The sequence below is a fragment of the Agrilus planipennis genome, unplaced genomic scaffold (assembly GCF_000699045.2).
Source record: "Agrilus planipennis isolate EAB-ADULT unplaced genomic scaffold, Apla_2.0 scaffold72, whole genome shotgun sequence".
Taxonomy (NCBI): Eukaryota; Metazoa; Arthropoda; class Insecta; order Coleoptera; family Buprestidae; genus Agrilus; species Agrilus planipennis.
The window spans coordinates 800,182-823,729 of NW_020439081.1; the positions used below are offsets into that span (position 1 = coordinate 800,182).

A 23,548-nucleotide genomic window follows, 5' to 3' on the forward strand; every position below is an offset into this window, starting at 1 on the left:
TTTCAACTTGTTCATGGGGAAACTCAGTTCACAGTTTGCGACATGTTTGCCCTTGATTATAGTTATCTCTATACGGTAAGTATGTGACACTAATGTCAACGATTGGGTATTTTTAGGTTTCATAAGCGTTAGATTGTTCTTTATAAATACCATCCAAAAATAATAGTCTAGGTCAATTTATAGTTCACATTCCTAACCTTAAGGGGAAGAAAATCCTGTTTTGGATTGTGCACCTCTTGGTTAGTACATATTACAATTAGTCTTTTAATATTAAGAGAACACCAAAAGAGTTGCCAATGCTATTGATCTTTTCTTGTTGGCAATATTTCAACATGTTTCATGAGTAATTTTAGTATCACTCACCATAGGTATAAATATTCTAATGTCAAATTAACCGCCTACATGAAAAACTATATGCTCATGGATAAATTTAGAGGTGAAGCAGTGGAGTAACTATCGATTTTTCATGTATTCCATGGATCATGGGCCTCCAAGTTACAAGGCTTGATGGGCACTTCGAATGTTTGAAAAACACTGCTGTTAATATGGCAAAAAATTACTTAAATTCATCAACTTTCTCTCGAAATAGAAAGCATCACGTCCGTCGCCCCAAAAGACATTTAGACAAATTGAGGCGACATCATCAGATTAAATGTAATGACAATTATCTCACAGTCGATACATTTAAACCAAACTTTTGTACATGAACGCAATACCGATTTGAGAAATATTGTGAACGATTTTAGAATAATTTCAACAGCTTTTTTGAGAAATTCATATAATGACATTTTCTGTACAGGTTAAGAGTTTAGTAGAAGTTGGGGATGATGTTTTTCAGACAATTTCTGTTGTCTTTCGAAAATAATTACGAAATGATGAATTCCGTTAGGAAAATTTGGATTTCATTCTTACAATTACTATTAAACTTATAATATAATTGTAATTACAAAATGAATTTATTCATCAAAATTTGCGATTATTGCAAATTTAGTATACAAAATGTGGGAATTGACTAAGCAAACAAAAACCAAGCATAAATTTATTAATTTACATGGAAAGTCGACGTTTTGCTCGTCAACAGTTTTCTTGGACGATCATTTCAAGGCAATTTATTAAATCCAAAGGATACATCAACTGTTATCAAACACTATAGTTATGAAACTTGACGTATCCTTTGGATTTAATAAATTATCTTGAAAGGAGCCGTCCAGGATAATTGTATACGAATGATGTGTTGATTTTTTATAGAAATTAATAAAAGACGTTTTTATGTATAATTTTTATATGACTGCTTAGCCTATTCCCATATTATGTATCCAAACACAAGTTTTTTAACATAATTACGCCACTGATACGATATGTATACGTATACTAATTACAATAAATTCATATAAATAAATAAAATATATATGCTTTTAAATGTTCACTTTAATGACTCAATTATGACAATCTTACAGTGACCATATGAAAGCAATTTAGTTGTTTCATTTTTAATTATATGAACTTACGTATGCCAATTTATAATGCAAAAATCATCTCTAAATTTAATAATGATCATATTTTTCAATGTGGGCAGTTTATGAACATTCAAGAGCGATACGCTTGTTTCCGTTTAATTATACCTAAGTATAAAAAAATGTTTCACAAACCAACCAGCATTAGAATCTTGAGATATTATAAAAATTCATATGTATGCAACCTTTTTGAAAAACCAATATCTACACCATATGGAAATCTTTGGAGCGTGTAATTCCATAATTTTTAATCTCTTCCAATGTGGCATAATCTCGCATCTGTGCCCGTTGAAATATTTTAAAAGTGAATAAAAATAGATAAATCTAAATGGAGTTTATAAGTCAGCGTTGTGCTAAAAAAAAATTGTAGGAAAGACTATATTTACGTATGTGTTTGTAAACTGTTTTTAAAACCTTTTAATCAGTTGAGAAACTTTGGGTACCGAAACACAAATACATCAACCTTTAATTTAATTTATAAAATCTTTATGTAACAGCCAATTCATTTGGATAAAAATAAAAATTGTTTCTCTACTATTATAAGTACTAGAAAGTAGCAAAATGGTAATGGATGTTCAGCAAACTGCTATCGAATTTGGTTCTGGAAATTTCCAGGCGTTCCCAGTTTCCTTTGTGTACTTATCAGAAACATGGACGGTTCTATTTGCTGCATTGCGTTTTATTGATCCCTCAACATTGTATACCGAAGAAATTATGTTATATGACAATATTTTCATGTAAATTGCAATTAACAAAATACATATGCATATTATTACTTGCTACGACTTGGAAAATCATAATTTAAAATAGCACTGTAATTTTTAGCCTTTTTTTATGCGTAATTATGAAAATTTCGATGTTTATTTTTATTATTGAGTCAATATTTTAATTACTTTTCACATTCGCTTTATATGAATAAAGCACCTCCATATACTGAACGATCATAAAAATAATTCAATTCGAAAAATCACAAAATAGATTTTACACAAATTATCTAAATATTGAACAATATCTAACTCATAATCCATTTTAACCTTTTGTAGTATCGACCACCACTTTAAAAAAAATTTCCGATTTCCTGATTTTCCCTGATCGTAACTATAAAAATTTTTTTTCAGGGTGTACACGCTTCATTCTATAAAGATATAATCAAACTTTTTTTCTGTTTAGCTAAAAACATTTTCCTTTCAACTTGTTCATGGGGAAACTCAGTTCACAGTTTGCGACATGTTTGCCCTTGATTATAGTTATCTCTATACGGTAAGTATGTGACACTAATGTCAACGATTGGGTATTTTTAGGTTTCATAAGCGTTAGATTGTTCTTTATAAATACCATCCAAAAATAATAGTCTAGGTCAATTTATAGTTCACATTCCTAACCTTAAGGGGAAGAAAATCCTGTTTTGGATTGTGCACCTCTTGGTTAGTACATATTACAATTAGTCTTTTAATATTAAGAGAACACCAAAAGAGTTGCCAATGCTATTGATCTTTTCTTGTTGGCAATATTTCAACATGTTTCATGAGTAATTTTAGTATCACTCACCATAGGTATAAATATTCTAATGTCAAATTAACCGCCTACATGAAAAACTATATGCTCATGGATAAATTTAGAGGTGAAGCAGTGGAGTAACTATCGATTTTTCATGTATTCCATGGATCATGGGCCTCCAAGTTACAAGGCTTGATGGGCACTTCGAATGTTTGAAAAACACTGCTGTTGATATGGCAAAAAATTACTTAAATTCATCAACTTTCTCTCGAAATAGAAAGCATCACGTCCGTCGCCCCAAAAGACATTTAGACAAATTGAGGCGACATCATCAGATTAAATGTAATGACAATTATCTCACAGTCGATACATTTAAACCAAACTTTTGTACATGAACGCAATACCGATTTGAGAAATATTGTGAACGATTTTAGAATAATTTCAACAGCTTTTTTGAGAAATTCATATAATGACATTTTCTGTACAGGTTAAGAGTTTAGTAGAAGTTGGGGATGATGTTTTTCAGACAATTTCTGTTGTCTTTCGAAAATAATTACGAAATGATGAATTCCGTTAGGAAAATTTGGATTTCATTCTTACAATTACTATTAAACTTATAATATAATTGTAATTACAAAATGAATTTATTCATCAAAATTTGCGATTATTGCAAATTTAGTATACAAAATGTGGGAATTGACTAAGCAAACAAAAACCAAGCATAAATTTATTAATTTACATGGAAAGTCGACGTTTTGCTCGTCAACAGTTTTCTTGGACGATCATTTCAAGGCAATTTATTAAATCCAAAGGATACATCAACTGTTATCAAACACTATAGTTATGAAACTTGACGTATCCTTTGGATTTAATAAATTATCTTGAAAGGAGCCGTCCAGGATAATTGTATACGAATGATGTGTTGATTTTTTATAGAAATTAATAAAAGACGTTTTTATGTATAATTTTTATATGACTGCTTAGCCTATTCCCATATTATGTATCCAAACACAAGTTTTTTAACATAATTACGCCACTGATACGATATGTATACGTATACTAATTACAATAAATTCATATAAATAAATAAAATATATATGCTTTTAAATGTTCACTTTAATGACTCAATTATGACAATCTTACAGTGACCATATGAAAGCAATTTAGTTGTTTCATTTTTAATTATATGAACTTACGTATGCCAATTTATAATGCAAAAATCATCTCTAAATTTAATAATGATCATATTTTTCAATGTGGGCAGTTTATGAACATTCAAGAGCGATACGCTTGTTTCCGTTTAATTATACCTAAGTATAAAAAAATGTTTCACAAACCAACCAGCATTAGAATCTTGAGATATTATAAAAATTCATATGTATGCAACCTTTTTGAAAAACCAATATCTACACCATATGGAAATCTTTGGAGCGTGTAATTCCATAATTTTTAATCTCTTCCAATGTGGCATAATCTCGCATCTGTGCCCGTTGAAATATTTTAAAAGTGAATAAAAATAGATAAATCTAAATGGAGTTTATAAGTCAGCGTTGTGCTAAAAAAAAATTGTAGGAAAGACTATATTTACGTATGTGTTTGTAAACTGTTTTTAAAACCTTTTAATCAGTTGAGAAACTTTGGGTACCGAAACACAAATACATCAACCTTTAATTTAATTTATAAAATCTTTATGTAACAGCCAATTCATTTGGATAAAAATAAAAATTGTTTCTCTACTATTATAAGTACTAGAAAGTAGCAAAATGGTAATGATCAGATCTTTTGCTGTTGTATGGGATTTAGGTACCTGCCTTCCTCTAACTTAAGTACAATAGCAAATACCTAACTGGTTTTTAGAACATTTCCATGAATACTAGTGAAACTTTCAATAGCAGGTACAAAATACGGCACTTAATACACTGGCATTGATTTTACGACGAAAGTTACAAGTGGACTTTTGCCAATGTCAGCCAATACGAAAATAAACAGGACCTTCAAAATTAAAATAGAAATTATACCTGTCTTATTACCTTATATTCGCAATAAACAATTAACTGCATAGCATCTGGGTAATAAATACCAAAGACAGATGAATTTCGTTGAATTACACTTACCAATACTTTTATAATCTAAATGATGAAAAAAGTTTTACATACATTCCCCCTTATCTAAAGTGGATAACATTTATTAACCATTGTTGTTTACGAGTAAGTGAATTAAGACAAGATTTAGAAAATACTACAAATGGCGCGGTAAACGCCATCTGTAGCACGATGCTACATTTTAGGATTACGTATGCTCCAACAAGGTCCACTTGTATGGATATCTACTTGCTGAAAACGAATCCCGGCGTAGCCAACCTCAACGTGATAGGCACGTTAGCTTAATCGAATAAAATAATTCGAAGTGGTCTGTATTCTACTCGAATTATTTTATAAGACAAGATTATTTTGATTATCTTCTGTGCAATGTGGAAGCGCAATGTTAAATCTGATTGATGGACAATTTATGTTTACAGTTAACAACAGTTGTGACAACCTATATGATTATCTTAATTCAGTTCGATTTGGCTAGAGTAACACCCACCCCATCAACAATTCCTGCGAATTATTCAGATCCATAAAAACTTTACGTAACAGTAACAATGGATGGAATTATTGTTAGTATCACGCACATACTCAGGTATGGTACAGTTTATTAACAATATTGTGTTTATTTGCAAATTCGCATTCATTGTATGGACGATCTATTATCAATAGGTTTTTAATTTTGTGATAAAATTATCTATATTCGAATTTTTCAAATAACTCATCGCGAATCAAATAATTTTAATTTTTCTTTTAATTTCGTTACGTGTTAGTGCATTTGGGTCATACCCATCACCAAGAACCAAGAAGTTGTTTCGTCGAGAGACTGTTCTGGAATCTAGAAGACCAGTATTGGGTACATGTACTTTAAAGAGTAAGGGTCAATGCATCGGCAAAAGAAATTATCTGTTAAAAAACACGAACTTCGTTACAATATCATACTATAATAATGACTAATTATTATTACATTATTAGTTATAATGGAACTGTGGAACTAGCGCAAAGCACATGTAGAGTACCTACACGTTAAGTTTTTCTCAGACAGAACTTACTAGTTTTTTTTTGGTATTCAGTTTTTTCATATAAAAAAATTGTTTTACTTATTGAANAATGACTAATTATTATTACATTATTAGTTATAATGGAACTGTGGAACTAGCGCAAAGCACATGTAGAGTACCTACACGTTAAGTTTTTCTCAGACAGAACTTACTAGTTTTTTTTTGGTATTCAGTTTTTTCATATAAAAAAATTGTTTTACTTATTGAATTTGGTTTTAATATGGGCAATGTTAAATAATGATAAAATTTTGAATTATTTAAAGAAAATCAAAATAATCGATAAATAGTTCGCTGTCTACTTCAATAGGTATTTTTCGATTTATTCAAAACCTTCAATATTCGATCCAAATCGAGTAGTAGACACTATTCGACTTCAGGAGCACAAGATGTGATTAATACCTGTTTGCAAGCAGCTAAAAATCACTAAAAAAGTCCTAAACTGTAGACAACTTAATGAGCTTAATTCCTTTATATTAATTTAAAAGCGAAAATCTCTATTTCACCAAAATAATGTCACGCTTTGTATTTTTTTGCAGCTGTATTGAGAATATGAATACATATGGAGAAGGAATGAACGTTTTCCATGTGAATTTTGACTGACCCCTTGAAATTAGGCCGAAGGGGAAGTTATCCCGTCAACCTTTCAAAATGGGGTGCATACAAAATTATACTTGCACAAAAGTATGCAAATTTTTGAAGCCCTCATTGCAAGGTTGCAATTTTAACAAATATCATGTAAAAATATACGCCATGTTAGTTTACAATGGAATAATTTTTGTGAAATTAATGTTTGTGTTGTATCTTCGTATTAAATTATTCCGTTATGCATATTATAGCACAATACCTTAATGTAATTATTTGCAATATCTGTAAATTTATACATAATTCAATAAATCACAAGGTATAAAATTATAAATTATGCTCTAACGGTAATTTTTAATTTGTTTCTAAATCATTGTTATTATTTTGCGCGATTTGTTGTTACATAATTTTAGATATTACGTATTATATATAAGTACTACTCTTACAATTAGTTGATCGTGAGTGTTATTTATAGAGGTGGAAACTGTTAAGAATTTAGAAACGGTAAATAGACAACCGAAAGCGACGGTTTTTCAGAAGAAAGAATGTATTCTAAAATAATCCAACAAAACCTACCTTCGCAAATCATGACCTATGAACAACGTATAATGTGGAATGTTCATAAAAACAAGCGTGAATGCAATAAGAGATACTTATTTAATCTTAACTGACGCGTTATCATATTCTATTTTTTTAATATAAAGCGATAACTAAGCGAAACTATGCAAATAACATATTTTGTACTCAACCTTGTAAACACAGACAAAATCTATATAGCATGGTGTTTAATAATAAATAAAGTATAGCCATATTTGTTACAAAGCAGCGTACGTTATTTAACAGGTAAGTGTTTGCTGAAAATTTGGAAATTGTGAAATCAAGTTTGTTTTTAAACAACTACATCGTGGTCGGTGTCATGCTATCATCTAAAATAATAATTGATAATATAATAGTTTATTGTATAAGTGAATTCAAAACAAGTTCTTGCCAACCGTTATTTAGCTTTAACTGTAGTAGCTTGACATAGTTTTTACAAAGAATAATAGTTTTCTTAAACAGTATCTGAATGTATTAGGTAATTGTGTTTTAAGCTAGTAAGACTTCTACCTTATTTAATCTATCAATATTCATATAAATAGATTTCCAGAATACCAAAAACAACAAAATGTGCATTTGTCAAAGTAACAATAGTATCATTTATTCTATTACTCAACTAGATCCATATCTATTTGTAATTATAATACTAAAGCATATAGTAATTGGTACTTTGTATTAATATTTATATTAATTAGCATCCTTAAGTTAGTAACAGAAAGACTGAAGAAAATGACATTTCTACAAAATTAACTTTTAATCGTAACAATCCCTAATTTTATAGTTACTGAAAAGTTTAATGCGTCAGGAAACCAATAAAATAAAATTTTTAGATTATAACGATTAATAAAAAAGTTCAAATATTTAAATCAGCATGTATCGTCAATTACTACATTCGGCTAGAACAGCCAGAAATTCTATGCAAAAATTTGCCGAAGTTCGACGCTACAAAGCAACTGTAGCTGCAGCAGAAAATGTTGAAAGGATACAAAACTTGGAGCAAAAAGTCGGACAAGAGGCAGCCTCTAAACCAGATAATTGGGATAATGCTAAGCCTTTCAGCGAAATTCCTGGACCTAAACCGTTACCACTCCTTGGAAATATGTGGCGATTTATACCAGTCATTGGTGACTTTAGTGGAACAGACCAAATTGCATTTATGACTCAGTAAGCTTAAAAACCGAAGATGCTTATTAATTACCGATTATTATCCGATTTAAAAAAAAAATTACAATTAAAGTCTACTATTATAAGTACTAGAAAGTAGCAAAATGGTAATGATCAGATCTTTTGCTGTTGTATGGGATTTAGGTACCTGCCTTCCTCTAACTTAAGTACAATAGCAAATACCTAACTGGTTTTTAGAACATTTCCATGAATACTAGTGAAACTTTCAATAGCAGGTACAAAATACGGCACTTAATACACTGGCATTGATTTTACGACAAAAGTTACAAGTGGACTTTTGCCAATGTCAGCCAATACGAAAATAAACAGGACCTTCAAAATTAAAATAGAAATTATACCTGTCTTATTACCTTATATTCGCAATAAACAATTAACTGCATAGCATCTGGGTAATAAATACCAAAGACAGATGAATTTCGTTGAATTACACTTACCAATACTTTTATAATCTAAATGATGAAAAAAGTTTTACATACATTCCCCCTTATCTAAAGTGGATAACATTTATTAACCATTGTTGTTTACGAGTAAGTAAATTAAGACAAGATNCTCAAAAATTTATGAATACGTGCAGGCATGTACCTAAGTATTACAGATAGAAATGACTGAAATGAAAGTGTCTTCTGAATGTCTTCTTTTAGATTCCAAAAGTATGGCGATATAGCAGCAGTGCGCGGATTTGTAAAAGGAGACACTGTGTTTTTGTATAAACCAGAAGATATAGAAACGGTATGAATAATACAAAATACTCTCAACTCTCATCAACAAACTAATATTGATTGTACAGGTTTTTCGAAATGAGGGGACGTGGCCAGAACGTATATCTTTCAAAAGTATTGAATACTATCAAGCAAACGTTAGAAAGGATATTTATGATGATCTATATTCCCTTGTTGCTTCGTAAGTATTTTCTATAAGCTTAACAGATATTAGGCATTTTTATTGAAGCGGTTTACCAATTACTTTCTTTTGAGAAACGGAAAGGATTGGCATAAAATGAGATCGATAGCAAATCCAATTTTGAATCAAATTCGATCAGTAGAAATGTACATCCCAGAAATTGATTGCGTTTCCCAAGATTTTATTAAACGAATAAGATTCCTTTTGGATAATAAAGAAGAAGGCATGATGCCAGAAAGTTTTTTGAACGAACTAAACAAATGGTCGTTGGAATCTGTCAGTTTCCTGGGTTTGGACAAGAGATTGGGTAAATACGGAAGCACGATATGGTTTTCCTGATTCTGCTTTTGGTTCAATTATAAAGCACACATTTATTGATGTTTTATAGACGTCCAACCTTCGAGCTGTGCTTGTAATAATTTTAAATTTCATAAATACTTTTCAGGTTGTTTGGACAATAATCTAGATTCTGACTCAGAAGTTCAGAAAATAATCGATGCTGTGCATAAATCGCTTGAATACATGTATAAACTTGAGTTCGAACTTTCTCTCTTACAATACATTAATATAAAAAATCGAGATGAATTTGTAAAGCATTTTGACGTAATTAAAAAGTAACACAAATAATAATATCAATGCCTAATCAAAACTTCACCATACCATTTACTTACAGCGCATTTAGTAAACATATTCAGGAGGCCAAAATAAGATACGAAAATAGTTCATCGGAAAGTAACAAGAGCATGTTGCAAAGATTTCTAAGTGTTAATGAAAAAGTAGCAAATGTACTGGCTTTAGATTTGCTTGCTGCAGGCGTTGACACGGTATATACCTATTGGTTATATATTTAAACATAATGTACATAAATATTTTAGACTGGTAAAAGTGGTGGTGCGATTTTATACTTTTTAGCATCTCACAAACGAGCACAAAATGAATTGAGAAAAGAGCTTGTTACATTGTTACCTAACAAAGATTCACCCTTTACCAAAGAAACTTTAGCGAATGCTAAATATTTAAAAGCATCAATTAAGGAAGGCCTGAGGATGGGAGGAATTGCGGCTGCTAACTTTAGGACTGCCACAAAAGATATGGTGGTTGGTGGTTACCAAATTCCAAAAGGGGTGAGTTGAATTGGACGATATGTGAATTTTAATTTGTATGTCTTACCATTTCTAATTAGTTTAGGTACGAGATTGTCCAGAACTTGGACAAATTTTACGGAAACCTGTTCGGATAGTAGAAGGGGGAGGAGGGGTTAAGTGGGAACGACGAGTACATACAGAAGATAAAAATGTGACAAATTTGATAATTGGGAATACTCTTCTTGACACTGCTTTACTCTTAATTCTTCATATTCTGAATTTCATTTTCTTTAATAATTTTTCTTTACTTCACCCCTGTTCACCTGTCTGACGTTTCTTTTGTTTTAACTCACACGTTCGCTGTTTCGGAATTCAAGTAAGCATTCCGAAAAATACATTTGTGTAAATTTTGGGCCCCATATCAATGAAGTATTTAAAAAACTAAATAAGGCGTTTTAACCCCTTTTCTACTGAACGCCCTTGTTATCCGAACATGTTACCATAAAGTCTGTGTTAAAGTTGCAGACACGGTTGTATTAGAAATGCACTTCGGACTTCCATGCCTTTATGGAGTCATCAACTTAAAACTACGAGATTTATATAAGTACTAAGTTTATTAAGTGATTATCTGAGTGTGACGTTCTGTTCCAATTGATTGATTTGCAGCTTTGGAATTACATTTAACAACGGTTTCCATATGTTACTGATTTATACACTTGGATGTCTAAACGTTGATTGTTTCTTTCAACGATTTTTGTAATTGTCCAGGCGTGTTCTGCTATACCGGATCGTGTACTTCCTCCTTTCTTGGTGTGTAATTAATGTTCTTTTATGCGGTTTTCCAACGGTCTCTTCGTTTCCCTAATGTAGAACTGGCCGCATTCACATGGAATCTTATTCTTCGTTTCTTTCTGTGTTGATTGTTTTGTTTTCGTGACATGGCGACGCAGTGTTGGACATGAAAAATTCTGTTTTTATTCCAAAGTGGTTGGCGAATCTCCAACAAGATTGGAAGTCCGAATGTCCAAGTGTATTTCTAATGTTACCGTAAAGTTTATCCATATTGACATTGAGATCTCGTGCCCAAGTAAATATTCTTTCAGACACTAATTCATTTGTGCGCTTACCAAAATTTGTTTTCGGAACAACAATTTCCGCGCCCTAGAGAATTTATACCTGAAAGGTGGTTGCGAACAAACACGAGTGAAACATCTCACAAAAACACACATCCATTTGTTTACCTTCCATTCGGTTTCGGTGCAAGATCGTGCATAGGCCAAAGGCTTGCCACTATGGAACTGGAACTCCTCATAGCAAGGGTAATTTTTTTAATTATTTTAGGAAAGATAACAATAATATCAGTCGCTCAGTAGGTTATATGTTTACAAATTAGATTTATAAATTAAATGCCGGTTTGATTCTACGAAAGGATTAATCGCTCACTTATAGAAAAAACAAGTAACTGAACTAACATAATATTTAAAACTCATTTTAGATAATCAGAAATTTTGAGTTAGAGTGGCCACATCCACCAGCCAAATTTACTGCGAAATTGTTCTATGAAATCGTTGATCCTTTACGATTCAAAGTAAAAGAAACCCCTGAATGATTTATCATAAATTTTTTATTGACTTGTTTTTAAAGTTATTCAGAGGTGTTCTTTTGGAAATATACCAAATTCATTCTATTTTATAATTGCTTATGTTTTTGAATGTACCACCTAATTAATGAAATAAACAAGAATGAATTATTACCTGACGAATTAGTTCTTTTTTTTAAGAATTGAGTACATATGGAGAAGGAATAAACATTTTCTATGCGAATTTTGACTGACCCCTCGAAATTAGACCGAAGGGGAAGGTATCCTGTTAACCTTTCAAAATGGGATGCATACAAAATTATACTTTCACACAAAAGTATGCAAGTTTTTGATGCCCTCATTGCAATGTTGCAACTTTAACAAATATCATGTAAAAATATACGCCATGTTAGTTTACAATGGAATAATTTTTGTGAAATTAATGTTTGTGTTGTATCTTCGTATTAAATTATTCCGTTATGCATATTATAGCACAATACCTTAATGTAATTATTTGCAATATCTGTAAATTTATACATAATTCAATAAATCACAAGGTATAAAATTATAAATTAAGCTCTAACGGTAATTTTTAATTTGTTTTTAAATCATTGTTATTATTTTGCGCGATTTGTTGTTACATAATTTTAGATATTACGTATTATATATAAGTACTACTCTTACAATTAGTTGATCGTGAATGTTATTTATAGAGGTGGAAACTGTTAAGAATTTAGAAACGGTAAATAGACAACCAAAAGCGACGGTTTTTCAGAAGAAAGAATGTATTCTAAAATAATCCAACAAAACCTACCTTCGCAAATCATGACCTATGAACAACGTATAATGTGGAATGTTCATAAAAACAAGCGTGAATGCAATAAGAGATACTTATTTAATCTTAACTGACGCGTTATCATATTCTATTTTTTTAATATAAAGCGATAACTAAGCGAAACTATGCAAATAACATATTTTGTACTCAACCTTGTAAACACAGACAAAATCTATATAGCATGGTGTTTAATAATAAATAAAGTATAGCCATATTTGTTACAAAGCAGCGTACGTTATTTAACAGGTAAGTGTTTGCTGAAAATTTGGAAATCGTGAAATCGAGTTTGTTTTTAAACAACTACATCGTGGTCGGTGTCATTGAAAATGACGTCGTGCTATCATCTAAAATAACACTTTATAATTTAATAGGTAATTGTATGAGTGAATGTGGCAAATTGTTGTCGACCGTTATTTAGCTTTAACTCTAGTAACTTGGCATAGTTTTTACAAAGAATAATAGTTTTCGCAAACAGTATCCGAACGTAGGTAATTGCGCTTTAAGTTGACCAATTCATTTTTTAAATAGGTGCATTACCGATAAACATTTTACTAGCAAGTAAGTTCATAACTATTATTATTTAATAAGAAATAATCGTTTCTTTATACCGTCAATATCAAACTTCTAACGTTGTTTTCATTAACTTTTATAATCTACGGATCTCGATAAGTTCCTTGTTTAATCCATCAATATTCATATAAATAATATAAGAACAAAGACTATCACGGCCAGAATCCATAGTAGAATGAAGATAGGGGCTGTAGGGAAGTGGTCTAAGTGAACTATTATGTCCAGACGTTTCGTCAGCTACTGCGGCTGACATCCTCAGTGCCAGTGCTGCGTTGATAACGTGAACGTAGATTATATCTCGAAGTCTCAGTCGCTGTCTATCAGATAAATATCTATTCATATAAATAGATTTCCACAATCCAAAAACAGCAAAATGTGCACTTGTCAAATTATTATCATAAGGTTTACAGTCCTAAGACTGGTTTGACACGTACCTTTACTCTTTCCTAACCTGAGCTAAACTTCGAATTTTCCTTAAACTAGAACAACCCACATCCTTAACTATTATTTGTGAACAGTAATCTAATCTAGGTCTACCTCTACCCCTCCTAACTCCTGTTTCTGCCTCTAATATGTCTCTGACTAGACCTTCATGCCTGAGAAGGTGTCCTACCAACCTATCTCGCCTATTTCTTATTGACATACATAAGAGTCCCCTGTTCTCCTATCCTTTCTAACACCTCTTCATTTCTAACCTTTTCTATCCACGTTATCCTCATCTATAACACCACATTTCGAATGCTTCTAACCTTTTATTATCCGCCGCGCCCACTGTCCATGTTTCGCACCCGTACAACGCCGCGCTCCAAACATACACCTTTAACAACCTCTTCCGAATTTCTAAATTAACCGTTCGCAAGCATAGTATGAATTATTCTATTAGTTTACTCGTTCCATAGCTGTTTTTAAAAATTGTAATATCAAAGCATACAGTAATTGATACTTTGTATTAATATTTATATTAATTACTATCCTTAGGTTTAGTAACAGAAAGATTGGTGAAAAGAAGAAGTGAATAAAATAAAACTTTTAGATTATAACGGTTAATAAAAAACTACAAATATTTAAATCAGCATGTATCGTCAATTACTACATTCGGCTAGAACAGCCAGAAATTCTATGCAAAAATTTGCCGAAGTTCGACGGTATAGAGCGACTGTAGCTGCAGCAGAAAATGTTGAAAGTCAAAGGATACAAAACTTGGAACAAAAAGTTAGACAAGAGGCAGCCTCTAAGCCAGATAATTGGGATAATGCTAAACCCTTCAGCGAAATTCCTGGACCTAAACCGTTACCACTCCTGGGAAATATGTGGAGATTTATACCAATCATTGGTGACTTTAATGGAACAGACCCAATTGCATTTATGACTGGGTAAGCTTAAAAACCGAAGATCGATGAAATTTAACTCAATAACAATTTTAACGCTGTTTATTAATTACTGATTATTATTCTATTAAAAAGAAAAAAGTAGAGATACAGGCACCAAATTAATAAAATCTATACGTTTGTTTAACTCTCTAATAAATAAATAGTTTCAGTAATCAGCAACCATTTTCAAGAGAAATAAAATTGCTCGTTTTTATTGAAATGTGTCTTTTGGTGTCATTTTAACTCATTAAAAATGGCCCTCTTGGTAATTTCTACTACGTAAGTCAGGTGTTTTAAGATTAAACATAAATATGTGCGTTACACGTAATCCCGAACAAATGATCAATATGGATCACATTACCTACGTGTTATAATCAGTTATTAAGTACATATTTATTGGCAAACATGCAACAAAAGATCCTACCGAAAATTCTAGCTTTTCCCTTTTCGGGGAATATTTTTATTCCTTCTATACGATCTCGCAAAACTTTAAAAAAGTCAATAAAAAAATTGCAGAAGTTCTCCACTCAAAAATTTATGAATACGTGCAGGCATGTACCTAAGTATTACAGATAGAAATGACTGAAATGAAAGTGTCTTCTGAATGTCTTCTTTTAGATTCCAAAAGTATGGCGATATAGCAGCAGTGCGCGGATTTGTAAAAGGAGACACTGTATTTTTGTATAAACCAGAAGATATAGAAGCGGTATGAATAATACAAAATACTCTCAACTCTCATCAACAAACTAATATTGATTGTACAGGTTTTTCGAAATGAGGGGACGTGGCCAGAACGTATATCTTTCAAAAGTATTGAATACTATCAAGCAAACGTTAGAAAGGATATTTATGATGATCTATATTCCCTTGTTGCTTCGTAAGTATTTTCTATAAGCTTAACAGATATTAGGCATTTTTATTGAAGCGGTTTACCAATTACTTTCTTTTGAGAAACGGAAAGGATTGGCATAAAATGAGATCGATAGCAAATCCAATTTTGAATCAAATTCGATCAGTAGAAATGTACATCCCAGAAATTGATTGCGTTTCCCAAGATTTTATTAAACGAATAAGATTCCTTTTGGATAATAAAGAAGAAGGCATGATGCCAGAAAGTTTTTTGAACGAACTAAACAAATGGTCATTGGAATCTGTCAGTTTCCTGGGTTTGGACAAGAGATTGGGTAAATACGGAAGCACGATATGGTTTTCCTGATTCTGCTTTTGGTTCAATTATAATGCACACATTTATTGATGTTTTATAGACGTCCAACCTTCGAGCTGTGCTTGTAACAACTTTAAATTTCATAAATACTTTTCAGGTTGTTTGGACAGTAATCTAGATCCTGACTCAGAAGCTCAAAAAATAATCGATTCTGTGCATAAAATGTTTGAGTACATGTATAAACTTGAGTTCGAACCTTCTCTATTACAATACATTAATACAAAAAATCGAGATGAATTTGTAAAGCATTTTGACGTAATTATAAAGTAACACAAATAATAATATCAATGCCTAATCAAAACTTCACCATACCATTTACTTACAGCGCATTTAGTAAACATATTCAGGAGGCCAAAATAAGATACGAAAATAGTTCATCGGAAAGTAATAAGAGCATGTTGCAAAGATTTCTAAGTGTTAATGAAAAAGTAGCAAATGTACTGGCTTTAGATTTGCTTGCTGCAGGCGTTGACACGGTATATACATATGAGTAGATCATATATCTAAATGTAATGTACATAAATACATATATTTTAGACTGGTAAAAGTGGTGGTGCGATTTTATACTTTTTAGCATCTCACAAACGAGCACAAAATGAATTGAGAAAAGAGCTTGTTACATTGTTACCTAACAAAGATTCACCCTTTACCAAAGAAACTTTAGCGAATGCTAAATATTTAAAAGCATCTATTAAGGAAGGACTAAGGATGGGAGGAATTGCGGTTGCTAACGTCAGGACTGCCACAAAAGATATGGTGGTTGGTGGTTACCAAATTCCCAAAGGGGTGAGTTATGAATTTTAATTTGTACCTCTTGTCATTTCTAATTAGTTTAGGTACGAGATTGCAACATTGTTCAGAATTTGGACAAATTCCACGGCAACTTGTTCGGATAATAGAGGAGGGGGGGTTGAGTGGGAACGACGAGTAAATACAGAAGATAAAAGTGCGACAAACTTGATAATTGGGAATACTCTTCTTGACACTGATTTACTCTAAATTCTTCATATTCTCAATTTTATTTTCATTAATAATTGTTCTCTACTTCACCCCTGTTCACCTATCTGACGTCTCTTTTGTTTCAACTCAAGCATACTGAGGACTACATTTCTGTAAATTTTGGACACCACCTCGATGATGTATTTAAAAAAACTAAATAAGGCACTTTTACCCCTTTGCTGCTGAACGCCTTTATTATCCGAACATGTTACCGTAAAGTCTATTTTAAAGTTGCAGACACGGTTGTGTTAGAAATGCACTATCGGACTTCCATATGCCTTTATAGAGTTACAATGTTTCGACCGTGTAATATCTCCATTCGTCATCAACTTAAAACTACTAATTCATTAAGTGAATATCCGGGTGAGACGTTTTGTTGCAATTGATTGGAATTAGTTTTAACGACGGTTTCCGTATGTTCCTGATTTCTACCCTTGGTCTGCTAAACGTTGATTGTTGCTGAAATGCTGCTTCTGTAAAATTATGTCGGAACCACTGCTCTTCCTTATGGAAATTCTTCTTTCAACAATTTTTTGTGATTGTCCAGGCGTGTTTTGCTATACCGGATCCTGTACTTCCTCCTTTCTTGGTGTGTAATTAATGTTCTTTTATGCGGTTTTCCAACGGTCTCTTCGTTTCCCCAATCTAGAACTGACCGCATTCACATGGAATCTTTTCGTTTCTTTTGTGTTGAAGGTTTTGTTTTCGTGAGATGGCGACGCAAAGACAAGATTGGAAGTCCGAAAGTCTAAGTGTATTTCAAATGTTACTGTAAATTTTATCCATATTAACATTGAGATCTCGTGCCCAACTCTCCGACTAAATGTTTTTTCAGACACTGATACAAATGTGCGCTTACCAAAATTTGTTTTCGGAACAACAATTTCCGCACCCTAGAGAATTTATACCTGAAAGGTGGTTACGAACAAACACCAGTGAAACATCTCACAAAAACACACATCCATTTGTTTACCTTCCATTCGGTTTCGGTGCAAGATCGTGCATAGGTCAAAGGCTTGCTACTATGGAATTGGAACTCCTCATAGCAAGGGTAATTTTTTTAATTATTTTAGGAAAGATAAGAATAATATCGTTCACTTATAGAAAAAATCAGTAACTGAACTAACTTAATATTTAAAACTCATTTTAGATAATCAGAAATTTTGAGTTAGAGTGGCTACATCCACCAGCCAAATTTACTGCGAAATTGTTCTATGAAATCGTTGATCCTTTACGATTCAAAGTAAAAGAAACTCCTGAATGATTTATCATATTTTTTTATTGACTTGTTTTTAAAGTTGTTCTCTTGGAAATTTATCATATTCACTCTATAACAATTCCTTATATTATACATAACTAATAAAATAAATAAGAATAAATTATTACCTGACGAATTGTTTTTTTTTTTTTAATTGAGATATCAGATCTAGTAGATGACAAATTGGATTTTAACAGTTATTATTAAATGATTAAACATATTTTATCAAAGTAGCCAATTTCATTTTGAAACAATTTTACTAGGTGGTAGTTTGGCTACTACCAAACTTTCACTTTACTTGGGCATCCATACACTACTTTCTTATCCATCTGTCAACTTTTTCTTAACCTAGCATTTATGAATACGAAAGTTTTTGAAGTTATTATATTATAGTTATGAACAACAGAAAGTTTATGTACTGTTTTTACGTTGATTAAACTCTAATCAATGATTAAACTATTTTTAGTGAAATTCGCGTTTGAAATACAACTTTTTGTGTTATTTTAAGAGCCCCAAGAGTTCTGATATTGTGAGGTCCCTACGTAAAGGTAAAGGTGATTATTCAAAATATATTTATACAATAGTTATTTTTTATTGTAATAAGGTGATAGCGTACATATAGATTCATTATTCCTAAAATAAAATAGTTGTCGACGAATGTAAACCTTTTTTGTGTAATCATAAGCATACATGTTTTATTACTAACTCTGATTTTGTGGTTTGTATAGATGAATAACTTTTTTATCTACATTCAAATTTATCAGCATCATTATCTCTCTATATATTATAATTGCAGTTTTTATCCAGTATATTACATAAAGTCCAGATCATTAACAAATAAATATTTCAATTGTGATCACGTGGGGTCTGAGTCATTTAAATATTTTATTGTAAGTTTTAGGTAAAGTGACATAGTTCATTGTATTTATAAAAGAGCTTTGTTGTGCTAAAATATAAATTATGGAATCTGATGAAGAGGCAAGAGTTCCCAAATATGGATTCAAAGTATCATTGGATTATCAATTTCCTGAAAATTGGACACCCCGTATTCCACTAAAAATTAAGCAGTTAATACAGTTACTGCCTTTAATGCTAAGGTACATTTAAAACCAAAACAGTATTAGCAGTTTATAATTTTGTCACTTTTTGAAGGTACCTTTGGTACTATATCATCGCTTGGTGGCACAAAAGGAAACCCACCATGGATTACATCAAACCTGTTCAGGCCCTACGTATTTATGGTAATTCAATAAGTTAATTTAGAAGTACTTTTATTAAAAAAGAGAGATCATTAATAATCATAAATAATAATAAGACTCACCTATATAGAACATATATATCTGATATATAAAACGTGCAACAGTATGTATATTGCCAATATATAAATAATGAATTATTCTCATTTAAAACTAATTTCAATATTTCTTTAAAAACTAATATAAAGAAATAAGGAACATGTTTCCCTGATATATCTTGCAGAAAGGACCAGTAAATTTTTAGAGAAATTATTAGTAAAATGTAAAAACATTTTCCATGTTAAAATGTAAGTTGTGACCATTATACAGATAGTTACATTTATATTGTGATACTAGGTGTACCACTGGGTGGAATAGGGTCTGGTACAATTGGTCGAGGGTTCAAAGGAGAGTTCTGTCGTTATACATTACGTCCCGGTAATACCGAATATCATGTAGTAGAGGCAAATCAATTTATTGTAACCATAAAAAATGAAAAGAAGGAAACCATTTTACAAAGTCTTCTTTCAACATACAAGTAAAGATATATCAACCTTTTGGCATATCATTTAAAAACTTACTTTGTTTCTATAGAAGAAAAACCCTTAAAGCATGGAAGAATGTTATTAAAGGATCACAATGTAAATACACTGGATTGTACCCTAGAGCATGGACAGAATATGATCTTTCTGAATATGGAATTATTCTTATATGTCGACAAATAAGTCCAGTAATTCCACATAATTATACAGTAAGTCTTTAATAAATTTGGTAAACTTTAAATTAGGTAGCTTTTTCCTTTAGGATAGTTCACTGCCTTGTGGTATTTTTGTGTGGGAAGTTAAAAATTTTTCAAATGAAGAAAGAACCATTACAATAGCTTTAACTATAAAAAACGGTACTGGAGATAAGCATTCTGACAAGGCTTGTAAGTTTCTAAAGACAATTTTCAGAGAGCAAGAATCAGTTTGATCCTAAAACAAAGACCTTGTTTACCATCAATACTTTTCTCTTTCCTTTAGATGCGTGTAGAGCGAAGGGATTTTCCTACCTGGACAAGGAGGGTATTGTAATTCACCATCAAATTGATAAAATGAACTGTTCCTATACATTAGCTACTAAAGCAGATACCAACAGGGCGATTAGTAAATGCATGTATTTTGACCCTAACTCTGATGGATCAAAAGTATGGAAGCAACTCCATGATAATGGACGATTTGATAATGTTGTAGAGAAATCAGCTGAAAGTTACAAAGAAATGGGTTGCGCAATTGCTAGTCAAGTTTTATTATTTCCATCTCAACAACAGAATATAGAATTTTGCTTAGTATGGGATATGCCAAACATTAATTTCCATTTAAATGAAAAAAAATACTTTAGGTACTATACTAAAATATTTGGGCGAGAAAATACTTCATTAAAGATAATGGATTATGCATTCAACAATTACAGAAACTGGGAAAAAGAAATTTATAAGTGGCAAGAATCTGTTTTAAATGATGAGTAAATATTAATCAGTAACATTTTTTGTGCGATATTTCAAAAATATTTTACAGTGCACTACCCGATTGGTATAAAGGTGTATTATTTAATCAGACATATTTTATATCCGACGGAGGGACGGTATGGCTTGACATTGATGAAGAAAAAAGTAAAACAATGCCTGCCAGTGATCCCAGGTAAAAGAAATCACACCAACAGCAACTATTAATACTAATTTATCCCACTTAATCATGAATTTGTTGTAGGCAGAAATATGGTCAGTTTGCGATTTTAGAAGGGGCTGAATACAGAATGTATAATACTTATGACGTTCATTTTTACGCTTCATTTGCTTTTGCAATGAACTGGCCTCAACTTCAGCGTGTTTTCCAATACGAAATAAGGGATACTATTTTCATGGAAATGAATAATATGGCATGGATATTGTATGATGGAAAACGAGCAGAACGTAAAATTAAAAACACGGTACCTCACGATATTGGCGATCCATGTAAATAAAAATATTCTTTGTTTCCATGCTCAGTGTAACAAAAACTTTTTAGGGGAAGAACCGTTTATTCGAATAAACGCTTACAACATACACGACGTGAGCGAATGGAGAGACCTCGGTGTAAAATTCGTTTTAGAGGTCTTTCGAGATTATACATTATGGAAAAAGAAAGCTCATTTGGATACAAGAAAATATTTAGAGGATATGTACGGTGCATTGAAAATAATAATGCAGAAATTCGAAAAATTCGATGAAGATGGTGATGGTCTAATAGAAAACTCCGGAACTCCTGACCAAACATTCGACTCTTGGATAATGACTGGTGCAAGGTATAAATACGAAATACACCATGCATATAGTTAAAGAAATTCTGAATTATTTAAAATTTGTTTACTACAAAAATTGAAACATTCCACAAAAGGTAGTAAAAATTAAAAAAAAGAACCATAAAAGAATACACTTTTATAAAGCTAACTTGATAGTTACTATCATTATTCCAATTCAGTGCCTATTGCGGTGGATTATGGTTAGCTGCGCTGCGTGCAATGATAGAAATATGCAACGAATTGGGAAAAGAACAAGCTAAAGAAAAATATCAAAACATTTTGAAAAAGGGTACTGCTTCGTTTGATAAAAAATTATGGAACGGATCCTTTTACAGTTTTGACGCAGAAAACCCTAAAATTATAATGGCTGACCAGCTTTGTGCTCACTGGTATTTGAAAGTGAGTGGTATTGATGACTATTCGGTGAGTAGAAATCCATTACTAAAAGAAATAGAACAATCTAATCATAAATAATAACTTATACGTTTTGTTTCAGGTATTCCCCAAAGACAAAGTAAGAAGTGCATTTGACGTAATATTTAAGCATAATGTAAAGCAATTTTATAACGGAAAATTGGGGGCGGTAAACGGTTATATTGTTGACGGCGGAGTTGACGAAGGTACAATTCAAAGTGAAGAGTCCTGGACGGGGGTTACATATGGACTTGCAGCTGGCATGTTGGCAGAAGTAAGTAAAAACGAAAGTAAATTAACATATTTCATCAGAAAAGTCTAATATAATTTTTTTAGGAAATGTTAGAAGAGGCTTGGCAGACGGCAGGAGGTATGAGTGAAACACTTGAATACCAAATAGGACTGGCTTTTGAAACACCAGAAGCTCTCTTTGCAGTTAAAGTGTATCGGTCTGTTTCGTATATGCGACCTTTAAGTATTTGGGCAATGCAATTGGCATGGGAAAATCGAAAAAATTATAATGTGAAAGTAGCATAATTAACGTAGTACCCATTGAGTATTTGTAATTTGCTAATAATCTAAAATTATACTAGAAAGAAATATCAATAACCATTTTTAGTAATTTATATCTAATACTTATTTGTATACCTACTGAAAATTGCGATCTTTTAAACTTATAATTGGGGAATAAGTATTTACTTAATATTTGTTTAGAATTACGATAATACATGCTTTGTATATGCTAATGTAGCATTATGTAATACTGAAACTTGTTTGTGTGCTGAGCAGGTTCTTGGCTTTTTTTTATAAATATAAATAAATAAAATACATGGAAATATAGTGTTTTTTGTTCTGATTTTAATTATAATAAGATGATTGCGCAGCGTCCGTCCTGGACGTTACTAACGCTAGTTACGCCACAATTTTATAAGAATAAAAACTAAACAGTAGTAATAACAAATTAGCCAGTACAGGGTGTCCCACCTAAAACCCCTCTCTCTATAGCGGTAATATTAGTTTTAGGTAAAAATGTTTCGTATATCTCTACTTTTATTGTGCACTTCTCAAAATTATTTGTGAATCTACAGGGTATCCAGTCTTCACTGGTAAATACCCAACTTTGTTATTTTATATGGACCACCCAGTATTTTATTAAATATTTCGGTTCTGTGGTAAAATCAAAGACCATTTTATTAAAAACGATGTGCCTGAAATCTTGATAGTTTACGAGATGTA

The 23,548-nt window shown here is 31.6% G+C and overlaps 4 protein-coding genes and 1 long non-coding RNA gene across 14 annotated transcripts in view; all 5 read left to right on the forward strand.

Annotated features, from left to right (window-relative positions):
* The window catches only part of LOC108733191, a 13,403-nt gene extending 6,354 nt beyond the window's left edge, over positions 1-7,049 (forward strand). The window contains exons 1-3 of one of the 2 annotated variants that reach the window (XR_003231673.1): positions 2,096-2,938; positions 5,530-5,693; positions 6,696-7,049. This is a non-coding gene — a long non-coding RNA (uncharacterized LOC108733191). Of the gene's footprint in view, positions 1-2,095; positions 2,939-5,529; positions 5,694-6,695 lie in introns of those variants that run through there. The other variant, XR_001937201.2, reaches the window with a different exon arrangement.
* Positions 7,050-8,208: 1,159 nt separating this feature from the next.
* LOC112905274 (probable cytochrome P450 49a1) lies at positions 8,209-8,530 on the forward strand. The gene has a single exon (XM_025977394.1). The coding sequence runs from the start codon at positions 8,210-8,212 to the stop codon at positions 8,504-8,506; it is 297 nt and encodes a 98-aa protein (XP_025833179.1). The 5' UTR covers position 8,209; the 3' UTR covers positions 8,507-8,530.
* Positions 8,531-9,135: 605 nt separating this feature from the next.
* On the forward strand, positions 9,136-12,589 carry LOC108733203 (probable cytochrome P450 12a5, mitochondrial). Of its 5 annotated transcripts, XM_025977390.1 has the most exons (9): positions 9,136-9,252; positions 9,311-9,423; positions 9,498-9,730; positions 9,869-10,037; positions 10,097-10,247; positions 10,299-10,547; positions 10,607-10,611; positions 11,674-11,827; positions 12,004-12,200. In XM_025977390.1, exons 1-9 carry the CDS (start codon positions 9,151-9,153, stop codon positions 12,115-12,117), a joined length of 1,290 nt encoding a protein of 429 aa, XP_025833175.1. In that variant the 5' UTR covers positions 9,136-9,150; the 3' UTR covers positions 12,118-12,200. The 5 variants fall into 5 exon arrangements, with proteins under 5 accessions (XP_025833175.1, XP_025833177.1, XP_025833174.1 ...); XM_025977392.1 differs by lacking the exons at positions 10,607-10,611; positions 12,004-12,200 and adding an exon at positions 12,289-12,589 and having other exon boundaries at positions 11,612-11,827; XM_025977389.1 differs by lacking the exon at positions 10,607-10,611 and having other exon boundaries at positions 11,612-11,827.
* Positions 12,590-13,052: 463 nt separating this feature from the next.
* Positions 13,053-18,480, forward strand: LOC108733150 (probable cytochrome P450 12a5, mitochondrial). Of its 3 annotated transcripts, none has more exons than XM_025977385.1 (10): positions 13,053-13,168; positions 14,471-14,865; positions 15,481-15,568; positions 15,627-15,739; positions 15,814-16,046; positions 16,185-16,353; positions 16,413-16,563; positions 16,625-16,873; positions 17,922-18,137; positions 18,237-18,480. In XM_025977385.1, exons 2-10 carry the CDS (start codon positions 14,567-14,569, stop codon positions 18,348-18,350), a joined length of 1,632 nt encoding a protein of 543 aa, XP_025833170.1. In that variant the 5' UTR covers positions 13,053-13,168; positions 14,471-14,566; the 3' UTR covers positions 18,351-18,480. The 3 variants fall into 3 exon arrangements, with proteins under 3 accessions (XP_025833170.1, XP_025833173.1, XP_025833172.1); XM_025977388.1 differs by having other exon boundaries at positions 14,526-14,865; XM_025977387.1 differs by lacking the exon at positions 13,053-13,168 and adding an exon at positions 13,332-13,480.
* A 175-nt stretch (positions 18,481-18,655) lies between these two features.
* On the forward strand, positions 18,656-23,128 carry LOC108733210 (non-lysosomal glucosylceramidase). Of its 3 annotated transcripts, none has more exons than XM_018464298.2 (13): positions 18,656-18,898; positions 19,240-19,441; positions 19,497-19,585; positions 19,937-20,117; positions 20,174-20,330; positions 20,384-20,507; positions 20,602-21,082; positions 21,136-21,258; positions 21,328-21,572; positions 21,625-21,901; positions 22,078-22,321; positions 22,395-22,586; positions 22,649-23,128. In XM_018464298.2, the coding sequence occupies exons 2-13, from the start codon at positions 19,305-19,307 to the stop codon at positions 22,847-22,849; spliced, it is 2,451 nt and encodes an 816-aa protein (XP_018319800.1). In that variant the 5' UTR covers positions 18,656-18,898; positions 19,240-19,304; the 3' UTR covers positions 22,850-23,128. The 3 variants fall into 3 exon arrangements, with proteins under 3 accessions (XP_018319800.1, XP_018319798.1, XP_018319799.1); XM_018464296.2 differs by having other exon boundaries at positions 18,656-18,892; XM_018464297.2 differs by having other exon boundaries at positions 18,656-18,892; positions 19,246-19,441.
* Positions 23,129-23,548: the final 420 nt, after the last annotated feature.